Source organism: Pundamilia nyererei, unplaced genomic scaffold, assembly GCF_000239375.1.
Source record: "Pundamilia nyererei isolate P.nyererei 1_Seehausen unplaced genomic scaffold, PunNye1.0 scaffold00081, whole genome shotgun sequence".
Classification (NCBI taxonomy): Eukaryota; Metazoa; Chordata; class Actinopteri; order Cichliformes; family Cichlidae; genus Pundamilia; species Pundamilia nyererei.
The window spans coordinates 1,627,779-1,640,714 of record NW_005187482.1 but is presented as its reverse complement, the minus strand read 5'-3'; the positions used below and the strand labels follow the sequence as shown (position 1 = coordinate 1,640,714).

At 41.6% G+C, this 12,936-nt stretch overlaps 1 protein-coding gene across 2 annotated transcripts in view; it reads left to right on the top strand.

Annotated features, from left to right (window-relative positions):
* Window positions 1–12,936, top strand: part of LOC102202985 (myosin-9-like) — a 30,135-nt gene that overhangs the window by 4,219 nt on the left and 12,980 nt on the right. Inside the window, exons 2-12 of one of the 2 annotated variants that reach the window (XM_005738043.1) lie at window positions 6,278–6,609; window positions 8,431–8,587; window positions 9,561–9,588; window positions 9,698–9,791; window positions 10,389–10,409; window positions 11,610–11,702; window positions 11,793–11,856; window positions 11,978–12,076; window positions 12,205–12,348; window positions 12,451–12,546; window positions 12,632–12,903. In XM_005738043.1, coding sequence (XP_005738100.1) covers window positions 6,283–6,609; window positions 8,431–8,587; window positions 9,561–9,588; window positions 9,698–9,791; window positions 10,389–10,409; window positions 11,610–11,702; window positions 11,793–11,856; window positions 11,978–12,076; window positions 12,205–12,348; window positions 12,451–12,546; window positions 12,632–12,903 — 1,395 coding nt within the window. In that variant the 5' untranslated portion in view covers window positions 6,278–6,282. The remainder of the gene's footprint in view (window positions 1–6,277; window positions 6,610–8,430; window positions 8,588–9,560; window positions 9,589–9,697; window positions 9,792–10,388; window positions 10,410–11,609; window positions 11,703–11,792; window positions 11,857–11,977; window positions 12,077–12,204; window positions 12,349–12,450; window positions 12,547–12,631; window positions 12,904–12,936) is intronic. The other variant, XM_005738044.1, reaches the window with a different exon arrangement.

The following is a 12,936-nucleotide window of genomic DNA, read 5'->3' as shown; positions in this document are numbered from 1 at the left end:
AAGGCAATTGATACTCGGGACGAAGTGAGAGAGAGTTTTGCACTATGAACTTTGAAATCTGCTGAGTAATATGCCTAATATTTGACTCCCGTTGGACAGTTTATTCACATGTTAATCCAAAATTTGACTACATGCCAGCTGTCCAGGTTGTCAGACTGTCATGTGGTTCTCCAAAGACTGTTAATGTGTCTTTTTATGAGATGGTTTTTTTTTTTTTTTTAAAAGAAGACAGCTTTGTATTGTCTGAATCTCTCAAAGGGAGTGACCTAAGTAGCGATAACAAGTGATAAGGCTGAGACAAACCGCATGGCAATCCACAAAGTAGAAGCAGCAGATGGAGGCTTTCTGCTGGTAGAATTAAATGTATAAGAACATACGAAAAGTGAAACTATAAAAGTAGCAGATTTCCTTCACTGTGTCTGTCAGAAATCTAATGTGTAGCTGTTCCAGTGCAGCTTTCCTCCTAAGAAAGATTGCTGCTGACAAACAGAAATGTGTATCTTAACTCCCTTCTGCATTCTTTCACTGTCTATTAAAAGGCTTACGTAACGATCTGTGAGCTATCACATAGTCAATACGGTTGGAGTGTTTTTCTAAAAGGGCAGGCGAAGTAACCAGTCGTTTGGGCTGTGGTGTAACAGGGTGGTTGTTTCAAAGATAACTGTGAAATTTGTTCTGTGACCCTGAAACTGTTGCAGTTGTCAGGCGGATGACCTATTTCAAATGGTCTGTCATTTTAAATCAACATTTAATCTTAACTATTGCTTGGATTGGGTGGAGGTGAAATTGATGTATTGGAAACTGATGACTTAAAAGTAACATTGAAATGCTTGACTTGAGGCAGTATGCGGAAAGATCATGTTCCCTCTCAAATTCTTTTTTTTTTTTTAATTTTAATTTTTTAAATTTATTTATTTTTTAATATGCACTGTCTCCACGGTAAAAACTTGTGTTGTGATCAAGTGCAAGAGTTAACTTAAAGTAAAAGAAGTGCTTAAAAAGGTCAGCTAGAATGATTTGTAGTTGTTGAGCTCAGACTGTAATATTAACGATGAACTTTGCAGTGTGATCGCACCTTTTGGTTAGTAAGCCTTGTAGTGTTGCGACTTTACCGTCTTGGTGTTTTAAAATGTGCACGATTGAGTGGATCTGACTAAGAAACTGAGAAACAATAGTAGCTTATCTGTCTACCTACACATGTAAGCCATGCCAAGCATACACTTCTTTATATTTTTATGCTCTGTTGGTGTCGTCCATTCAGAAACTAAAAAGAAAACGTATACTACTTTCTACGTTAACCAAAGGAGTTGCCCCTTTGCTGACCAGTAGAAAAGTATGTCCATCTTCGGTATACAGTCCATCAGCTGAAAAGTGAAGTCATTGTGCAAGTGCATTAAATCTGTACTCTTGTGCTAATGCTCAAAAGGGCCTGACCTTCTGTCTGTGAAAACAAATGCATTACTTTAGAAGTCTGAGAAAGCTATTGCATGGGGATTCCACAAAAAAAATCACCTTTCGTTCTTCATTTCTAGTTTAAAAATAATGATATTAAAAAATTGATGGCCAAAATGCACAAGCAAGATCTTCACAACAGAACCTCATAACCAGTAGGTGACATAATGGTGGCTGTGTGTGCCTCTGCATATAGTGTATGGTTTAAAAGGGCCTGCTTGGCACTAAATTTACGAAGGCAGGTATACCCAAACACTCATAGTTCAATTGTTATATCCACTATTTTGCTATCAGTCAAATCTAATTCAGATGAACACACTTAAACATGACTGTGGTGTTGGTGAAGAAGTTCACTAGCTCATCTGAAAAGGTTGTGGGGGGTCAGACTAAAGTCTGAGGTCATATGATGTTGTAGGGGCCCCTAGCTGCAAGTGGTAGATGGCAGTGGCTAGCTTACAGTGCAGTGAAATTTGATCCTGGTTGGGGCAGGAATGTGAAAAGTAATGTGGAAAGTGATGTAGGTCTGTCATGCAGTGTGGTTATTTTTCCAGCCAGGGCTTAATTTACTCCTCAGTCCTCAGATCTGCTCAGCATGGGCTCAAGAAAAGCGCCACCTTTCTTCTCCTCGAAAGACTCGCACACAACAAGTTCCTCAAATGGCAAAATAGTTTTCTCAGCTTGTCATTTCCTCTTTCCTCCTCCCCTCCCTTCTCCTTGCCCCACCCTTGTGCCACTTTCAGAGGAGGAGGGTGAAGGAAGTAGAGAGAGTTGACGTGTAAGCCCATAATGAATTTTGACTGACTGGCTCAGTACCTTAGCGGCTCCTGTCTGGCACACACTCATGTCATGAGAGGGCAGACTCGCAGTGATCAGCTCAAACTGTGAGGGGGGCGAATGCAGTAAAGCTATGACAGAGGAGGCATTGATGCAGTAAAAATAGACAAAGTAGTATTTGTTGGAATGAGGAACATAAACGGATGAAGGGTGTCAACGGGGCAAAACAATGTCCACAGCATGAGAAAGGCAACTGAGGACGAGCAGACTTGGCTCAGCTTATGCTAGTGGGATGCTGTGATGAGATGCTGTTGGTGGGAGTACAGTGTTATTGACTTTGCTGCCTTTCTATTAATAATCCTGCCAATGTCAGCTCAGCACAGCTGGTTTTATGGGTTCCTTTCAGCTGGAGCAGGAGGGTTTGACTTTACATGGTCAAGCTGTGGCGGAGGTTGTCACGACTCCAGTTTTTTTTTTTTTTTTTTTTTTTTTTTTTTTTAAACTAACTTGGTGAGGTGGAAAAGAAAGACGGGTGTTTTGAACTGATGAATCGAGGGTCTCAGTTTTAAAGGTCTTGAGTTCACCTTCTTTCTAAACGTTATGTTTCCCTTTTCCTTTCCTCTTTCCTCCTGCACTTCTTTCTAAAGGTCCTGGCTCCTGCATTGCTTCCTCTGTTTGGAACCACACTGCTCTGTGATGTAGGTTTGCACACCGGCCTTTGTTCTCGTCCTCGTGTTGTCTTTTGGTTCCTCTTCCTCTTTCAATCAGATTGTCTAATGGGGTAGAGCTAACTAACTCTGATTATTTTTTTATTTAAATATATTTTTTGAATGGGTTTTCAGTCATTGCCCATAAAACTGTGCCGTGCTGGTTTCAGGATGACTGTCCAAGTGTCTGCTACCATGTAATCACTTAATAAGTAATCTGTGTTATGAAAATCTAGATGAGTCGAAGTCAGGCTAAGCAGAATAGATGGTGTTTTTGCAGCCAAGTGTCACTCCACAGACAGGGATTCAGAGAACGCTTGATTCTTATAGGATTATGGATGCATTGGCAAGAACAGGAATTGTGATCCTCAAGCAGGGGGTGGGTTTCATGAGCTTTAATGCACAGTGTTTTATCTCAATGTCAAATCAACATCCAAGACTTACTGTAACTGTTAAGCTCTACGGGGAAAAGCGAAGGTCTAAAATTGGCTGTTCTTTATCCCTCGTCTTCTACCTTCTATATAGAACAGGCCTTGCCAAGCTAGAATAGCTACTGGGAGTAATTTTAGACCTCATTGCTCTCTGGAGAGCTAGTTTGAAGTATGTCACAGTTATCTGTGTCAGGCATGTGAGTCGGACTATGGCAGACGTCATTGTTAGATTGGACTTTAGTCCTCTTTTACTGCTTGGCTGATTCTTTCTTTTATAGGTGACGGTAAACTGACTTTATGTGGTTAGGACAAAAACATTTTGAGTAAGTCAGACATAATTTAAGTGGGAATGAACAAATAGAAAAAGAATCTGTGGATTAATTGGTAAGAAAAACAACTGCTTGCAGCAGTTTCCACACATTAAATGTCTAAACTGCAGTTTTGTATTAAAGACTTCTGGTTAACATTAATTTAAAATGAATAAACTAGCAAGTATTTGATCCTTAAGCAACGTGACTGCAGCAACAGATGGTGTGTGTATTTGTTAAGATTATTTGATACTTTTTATAGTGGCCTGGCAAACATGTCTCCCTGTACCTTTGAATCATAGCAAGCTAAAACAAACCAGAGCGCTGGGTGTGTTCTGTTTCACTTCTTGTTTTTGCCAGACAACAAAGCTGCAGGGATTATAATCAGTTATGGCTCGTATACAAACTCTGCACGGGGCCAAGTGATCTGAATGTAGAGTGGCAAGTAATGGCCAAAAGAATTTTAAAGGAGTATGGGAGCACTGTCAGAGATGCACTACAAGGAATGAAGAGCTCTCAAAAGTATGGAGCAATGTTTGTGAAACCCCTAAAGGCACACTTGACATGCTAATGTGACAGGAAGAAGCCATAGAAAATGGGTTTGAGGAAGATGTAAGGGGAGAGGTATATAGGACAGAAATTTGTGGAATGCTTTTAGATGCTGTCTCTCCCTGATAAAGAGTGAGTATGGGAGGAATGTGACCCTGAAAAGACTGGAAAACAAAAGGGGAAGGGTGGGTGCTGGTGTTAGGATTGTGCACAGGGAGTCTGAAGGCAGAGGAGGAAGCTTGTGGCCAACTGAGAGAAAGCAGGACAAATTTGCCCCACGTTCTATTAGAAGATGGGGTCTGTAGACCACAGATGAGCTAGTGGGCGTGGTGCACAGTGATGGACGTCAGCTGTGGCTTAGTCTGACAGAGTGTTGATAGAGGACATGAAGCCGCAGGGGTCATGAGAAGAATGCCTCTGCTTTCTTTCTCAGAGCTCAGGGTTAATGTGCTGGAACAAGCAGCACTTTAGTATCTTAGTACTTTTTTGGTTTAGGTCCTCCAGAGTCTGTCACATTGAGAACAATTTATGAATGCTTCAGAGTTTAAAGGTTGTGTCCCTCTGGCTGAGAGTCTCCGCTGTTGTAAAGCAAGAGCAACTATACACAAATTCACTGCATCTCTAAATTTGGGGCTTTAGGGGGAAATGTGTGAGCTGTGAAGTTACACTGCTGTTGAACGGCTCTGGAAATGTAAGACTTGTAAATCAGTGGTGTGTACAAGCAGCATTTCATTATGCTGAGCATGAGTAATTTGAACCTTTTCCCACTGGACCTGCAGTGTGAAATTGCTCTCATCAAACACTTGACTGCCTCTATATATTCATTTAGATACAGTCATGACTACCTGTGTTTTTCTTGACGTTTGCATATGAGTGACCAAGCAAATGCAAACTGTCTGTGTGCTTGGTTACCCTTAGAGGTGAGGGAACACTAGAAAAGACCAAGAACCCTGGTGATGCTGGGAAAATTGGTGTGGGTCTCCCGCTGTGCTGGAATGATCATTTAGATAGTAAAGGCTGGGGGTACTGGTGTCGGTGAAAGAAAACTACGTTCGGTTAATTGCTCACAGCGTCTCTGCACTGACTGTTTGGGCGGTTTGGCTGTAGCCTGCTCGTGCTTTTTTTTTTTTTTTTTTTGCGCTTGCCTTACTGGTTGTACTAGTCTAGTCACTTTCCATATGGGTTAAACCACAGCACTCCCTGTCAGCAAGCTGTTATTTATAAGCGTGTATAGACTAGGCTGAGCAGTGATTTCAATCTATATGATTAGATCTGATGTTTATCTGTATGCACTTGTGTGTAGTGTGAACTGCAACATTCAGTGTGAATCTCATTTGTTTTGTATTCATTTATAATTCATGAGTTTTATCAAACTTGGTAGTTCTCCTCCTACTTGATAGTTTTGCAACGCATTAGTGAGAGAGGAGGCGTTTTTGGATGGGCCTCGGTGAGTACTCGGTGTCTATTGGAAAGGGTAAAGTACGAATGACATGTATGTGGGTGGCACCACACAAACATTTCAACTTACTCTAAATAATAAACCAAAACAATCAAGCAGAAATGTGAAAAGGGACTTTTCCTTTAGTTCCTGAAACCTCTTGATAAGCGCTATAATTCATCAACCAGTTTATCTCTAAAATCAAACGAGCACCATGACCAGCCAGTAAAAGACTGTACTGGAGCAGTTAGCCAAACTGCAGGCCCCCCCCTGTTGGTACTGCTGTCTCTGTGATCCAGACACATGTTTCTTCCCTGCCACTCGAAATTTGATTAGGTATTCACAGCGTTTAGCCTTGGAGTAACAGAGCCTTGTTTGAACCGTTTCCTTTATGTCAACGCAGAGCCGTATTGCTCTTGTATATTAGTGGTGACCTGTGCATTCCTCGGAGATTACACGTGTAGACAGATGGATACCAAATAGAGAAGGAGTTAAACAGGAAATTGCATGTAATAGTTTTCTTTGAAGATGTGAAACTGCTCATTAGATTTTAGTGTGACACTAATCTCCCTGCACCGCTAACAACAAGCAATGTTTCTTTTTCTCTCTGTAAAACAGCAACCATGTCGGATGCAGACAAGTTTCTGTACGTGGACCGTAATGTGGTCAACAACCCACTGGCACAAGCTGACTGGGCTTCCAAGAAGCTGGTATGGGTGCCCTCGGAGCGCCTGGGGTTCGAGGCCGGCTCCATCAAGGAGGAGCACGGCGACGAGTGCGTTGTGGAGCTGGCAGACTCTGGAAAGAAGATCCGAGTGAATAAGGATGACATCCAGAAGATGAACCCCCCGAAGTTCAGCAAGGTCGAGGACATGGCCGAGCTCACGTGTCTGAATGAGGCATCCGTGCTGCATAACCTGAAAGAGAGATATTACTCTGGTCTTATATATGTAAGTATGGAGCACTGACCTTCTGTTGCTCTGTTCATTCTGTCTGCTGAAATCTAACATCACAATAATATACTAGATGTGATTTCTATTTATATTCACCCACATATCATTAATCTTGGATCCTACTATAGTAGCTTTGCAAGATTCAAGGCTTAAGCTGCAATTGAAAATGACATTCAATTAAATGATGCACTAATGTGCTTATTTTCTAATAAAGAAAATACATTTTGCAATCATTATGTTCACTATTTGACTGTGGACCCATTATGCTCACATCAAACTGTTTTAATTCTAGGACTTCTTATGAATCACAGTTCAGAATAGTTTATTACACTGGGCTTTGGTGCAGCGCCTGACCTCATCCTGCCTGAAGCGAGCTGTTTCAGCTCTTCTTCCTTTGAAGAAAAAAACAAGCTTTGTTTTGATTGGCTTACCCTCATAAACAAAAGGTCTGATCAGCAGTTGGGTGTGGCTTTTGTGCCCACAGCCAGAGCTGTGTGCATGAGATGACCATATTAGGGATGGCTGCTGTCACTGACATCATACAGACCCAAGAGCAGGAGAAAAACCACAAAGAAACCCTCTGAAAACTTTGCTTTTAGCTCGTGGGGATTACTTCCTCATAGACTTGCCTCATCATGTCAAACGTTAACCAGGTTGCTATTGTTATAGAAAACAAATGACAGGAAAAAGGAAGAGCATAGCTGTTCCCCACTGGCTTATAGAAAACAATCTACTCTTGAACCCTGTCTAACCTCCTAATTATCTTGTTAAGCTCCAGTGCAATGACAAATCATACACACCGGCTCTTCTTATAAAGAATGTGAACAGTCTTTTAACATACTAGTGGTACTTCAGCAGTCTTCTCCCTCAGTGTTGTCCCACTTTGTCTCTCTTGTTTCATCCGTGTGTGTGTGTGTGTGTGTGTGTGTGTGTGTGTGTGTGTTTCGGAGTCTTGTAAACAGGAAGCTGTAGGGAACAATACAGTTGGGAGTGTGAGAGATATGAAAAACAGTTTTGGCAGAGATGAACATGGAATGTAAATTATGTTGTAACTGCTCTTGCTGCCCCCATAATGAATGTTATTTACTCCATCTGGGCTGGGAGTGATTTTTGGCCTCTTTGACTCTGTGATGTGTGATCCGGTCATATCAACACAGCCCGTTGTACCCCTCCCTCCAGAGACCCAGGCTACGGTCGGTTTGAGTGGCTCCAGGCTCTGTAGTCATGAAATTGACCATCTCCCAGGGGAACGCGGGTGTACAACAGAGGGAGAGATGCCTGGTACAAAGAAATTGGGAGGGCAGCTCAGGAATGCAAAATATTTAAAAAAAAAAAACAAAAAAAACAACAACTTTATTTGTTATGCTATGAGGAGAGATGAGTCCAGATATACAAGATACATGACTTATTAGTTTTATAGAAATGAATAAACAGGGAATTTTAATGTCTGACTCTGAGAAAACATTGTTTTTTTTGTGTATATGACTTGGCTGGCTTGTCAAATAGCTGTACTTTTTATAATGCCAAGATCAGTCATCAGTTTAAACTTGCAGCAGGGTGGGGTTAATATTCCATAACACAGGAGGATTACAAATAAGAGTTCAGGAGAATTTTAAACTGAAGATGGGAAGTCCTTGTTATCGAGAAGCTGCGGAAGCCCTTTCCTTTAATGCGAACTGACCATTTATATTAATTCAGTAATGCGGAGGGATGCAAATCTCTGATCACATATACACATCCAGTCTGTTTCACAGGTTTCTTTCTCCAGTTCAGGCGAAGAGCGCTTCTTTAATTGTTTAATTCTCATCCACTTTGCAGACATACTCTGGCCTCTTCTGTGTCGTCATAAACCCCTACAAGAACCTGCCCATCTACTCAGAGGAGATCGTTGACATGTACAAGGGCAAAAAGAGGCATGAAATGCCACCCCACATCTACGCCATCACTGACACGGCTTACAGAAGCATGATGCAGGGTAAGACACGGTCCCAGCTGCCTGTCGAGATGAGAATTGTATGACGGCATTTAAAGAAAAGGATGTGGTGGCGACGTGCTATCATGAAAATATATTTCGTTTGCTGTTAAATGTTTGAAATTCTCGAACATTTCCACACCAAAAAATACAGTTCCTGTCTAACATTCCCAGACATAACATTGTGAAACTGGTGTTCTGAGTGGCACAGCTTTGATCAACACTGGCTGATTGTTTATGAATGCAGGGTATAAGAGTACTCTGTATTTTGGCTCTGCATGGAAGACCCAGGGGACCACTGGTTGCAGAATGTTGTTTGAGACCCTCTGAGAATTGCACTTTTCTAGCTTGTCCCATCAGAATCTCTCAGCTCAAGCTAATAAAATTTGTTGCTCACTCATTGGAAATATACACATGGGATATAAAATAAATGTTCAACATTTATGAATTCACACCATGTTTGAGCCTGGCTTACAGCCATTATGTTGAGCAAATTTCCTGACAAAACTCTGCTAGTGCAGATTTCCTGTGCCCCCCCCCCCCTTAACTACTGCCGTGTCACATAATTATGCAGTGTTTTTTGTGACTCTGAATTACCATCGAGAGAGTTCTCGGTGTTTCCTGCATAGCAATTGTATTGTATGTTTTAATTATTCATGCATGCACCACAGCAGCTGGACATTAAGGCCACTGTTGTGCATATTGTTGTTCAGTCCACCCAAGCTACACTCTGTCCCTTCAATGCTCTTCATTTGAGGAGGCGCTGCAGTAATTAAAAAAGGTTACTTAGACCCAAGCACGTCTTCACTGTCGCAGGAAGCCGGATATTCATTTCCTCTCTGTGGTCAATGAACTTCCTGTCGTATAGACAAAAAACGTCTTGCACTGTAACGATAACTTATGTTCATTTTGTATATGCAGAATTGTTGTTCAGTGGGTACATATTCAATTCTTTTTTTTTTTTTTTTTTGTGCAGATCGTGAAGACCAGTCCATCCTGTGCACGTAAGTTATAGATGATGAACACATCAACAGTGGTCACATTACAGAAGATGTCCTCTCAGTGTTGAATCAGTCCACTGACTATTTTATTTTCTCCTGTTTGTGTCTGTAGAGGCGAGTCTGGTGCTGGTAAGACGGAGAACACGAAGAAGGTCATCCAGTATCTCGCTCACATCGCCTCCTCTCACAAGACCAAAAAAGATCAGGTCAGTCTTGCAGCTGATACTTGCATTCGAACCTTCAGACCTCATTGTTTATCACATTCATTCATCTCACTTCACTCCCAGCTGTTTTACTCCTGTAAATTCAAGTAATCATCCTTTTCCTCCGTGCACCCTGGATCTACTTATTTTCATTTTAACTGTAATTAGTATGCACACTATCTGATTGTGAATCAATCATTACATTGTTGCCTTCAAGCCGCTCATTTTCTACAGGAAACAGAGCAAAATTGCTGTTGGTAAAGCTGCACAGAAAGACCATCAAGGAAAAATGTGTGGCAATGAAAATAACGACCCTGCAGGCACAGAAAACAGTAGTGTACATTCAGGCCCTCCTGTCACACTTCATATAGACCAGAGACCTAACTTAATCTACTATGTGTTTGGGTTTACTTCACTTTTTACTGCAACTTGTCAGTAGAAATAAAACTCTGCCAAGCAGTCAAGCATTACGTCACACTACTGTTATCTGGCCTGTCAGCGCTGCGATAGATGCTGCTAAAACCCACCCACAGGGGTTTACTGAAAACCGCATCTATCGTCCCTTTTTGAGGTTGTTGTATTTCTCTCTCCCATCAACAGAACAACTTGGTCCTGTCACATGTGAGTTAACCCTCCCCCTTCATTCACTCTTCCTCCCCACCTGCTTCTGTCATCACAGTCCTCCTTCTACCACGCCCATCCTCTTCTCTCTCCCCCCTCGCTGGACCGCACTATTATGGGAGTCACTTTGTATCAAGGGCAGGGGTTACGTGTCTTGCCAGCCAATAGGAAGTATGGAGGAAGTTTGTTTGCAGCTCAGCGGCAGCCGTATGTGTTCCTGTGAAAAATTCAACCAGACAATGACAGGATAAAGAGGGTGGGGTCTTTGCTTGAGCTACTTTTGCTATGATGGATGTATTTACATTTGTCTGGTTGAACTTTTCACAGGTTTTGTTGCTACTTTGTATGTGCCGATGATTCCAAAGTCGCTTTTTTTTCCTATTTTCTTCTTTTTTTTTTTTTTTTTTTTTTTGGCTTGGACAGATATCCTAAGCTGCATACATGTTGTGTAATGACCTAACATGCACTTGAGGAAGTTGTACTCATTTGGCTGGGGGACACCATTTGCTTTCATAAAAAGCTAACTGACAGTGATATAATATGAGAACTGGTTAAGATTGACTTAAAATTCAAAGGTTAAATTCTGCATTAAGCATGGTGTATATGTGGGTTTTTTTTTTTTTTTTGAAGGAAAGAGTTATTAAAGTACTGAAATAGAAACGACAACTTGTTTTGTGCTTGCGGTTCACTGGACTCCTCTGCTTTGAATAACAGGTGACGGGTTATTGACAGTCTCAGGGTTTTGGGGTCTTTGTCAGTTTAAACGCTAACATGTCGTTGCGTGTTGGGATAAAATGCTTGGGTGTGATGTGTGCTGCTGGTGTATGTATATGTGTGTATGTGGTATCAATCTTATCGCTTTTTGTTTAAATGTCTTGTTCTTTATGTTGCCGCCTCAGATGTAAGTATATTATGGGTATATGCAAAACGCCCGCCTCTGCTTTTTTGTAATCATAAGTAACTTTATAATAAATGTCAGATTAGCATGTGAAGCCCTCACAATACACAGATTAACCTCTTAAGCCCCAACGACTCCAGATACGGGGGCAAAAGGCAGGAGATTGGTTAGGCGTTGGGGCTTAAGAGGTTAATTTTAATGATTTATGGTCTTGTTAGATATGAATCCATGGCTGAGAAATTACCTGTATGGATGTACCTGCGTCTTATGTTTTGCATTGCAATTCTGTTCCTTTCCACTAGGGGGAGCTGGAGAAGCAGCTGCTGCAGGCTAACCCCATTCTAGAAGCCTTTGGAAATGCCAAGACTGTCAAAAATGACAATTCCTCCAGATTCGTAAGAATTAACTGCTACAGCCTTTGTTTATGATTTCTTCTAAATGCCTCTTTCACTTTCACTTAAACATTTTTTCCTCCACACCACCAGGGAAAATTCATCAGAATCAATTTTGATGTCAATGGTTACATCGTTGGTGCCAATATTGAAACTTGTATCCTTAATGCTGTCAGGTTGTTGCCTTTTGTTGTTATTATTACTAAAGAAGTCTTAAACCAGTTCAAGAGCTTTTCTGTGGTAGTATCAGAAGTTGTCCTTGACACACCAACCTCTAGACTTGTTGGAGAAATCTCGTGCCATTCGCCAGGCCAAAGAAGAGAGGACCTTTCACATCTTCTACTACTTGCTCACAGGGGCTGGAGACAAATTGCGAAGTAAGCAGCACATTAAGCAAAAATCTCTGTTTAAAGATGGTGCAGTTTCCTCAAGCATTTGGTGACTTGATGTTTTTCCTTTTTTTTTTATTTTTTATTTTTTTAACTTTTCCTTTGTTTGATTTCAGGTGATCTCCTCCTGGAAAATTACAACAACTACCGTTTTCTTTCCAATGGGAACGTCACAATTCCGGGCCAGCAGGACAAGGATCTGTTCACAGAGACCATGGACGCCTTCAGGATCATGGGTATTCCAGAGGATGAGCAAATTGGTAAGACGACAGCTTTTGTTTCTGTTCATGTGTGTCTCTATGTATTACCAGCTTAATGTAACTCTTGCCATGTTAATTAATTTTGCTGTTTTCCGTGTGCAGGTCTGTTGAAGGTGGTGGCATCTGTTCTGCAGCTTGGAAACATGAGCTTTAAGAAGGAGCGTCATACAGACCAAGCCTCCATGCCTGATAACACAGGTAAGCGAGCACTCTGCACATTAATTTTAAAATGTCACTCTTCCATCCTGCACTACTCATTCTCTTTCCCTCGTTTTCTCAATAGCTGCCCAGAAGGTATGCCACCTCATGGGCATGAATGTCACAGACTTCACCAGGGCCATCCTGTCACCCAGAATCAAGGTGGGTCGAGACTATGTCCAGAAGGCTCAGACTCAGGAGCAAGCAGAGTTTGCCGTGGAAGCCCTCGCTAAGGCCACTTATGAGAGGATGTTCCGCTGGCTCGTCATGAGGATCAACAAAGCACTCGACAAGACCAAGAGACAGGGAGCCTCTTTCATTGGCATCTTGGATATTGCTGGCTTTGAGATCTTCGAGGTAAACACACAAGGCAGTTTTTAAAAATATAAT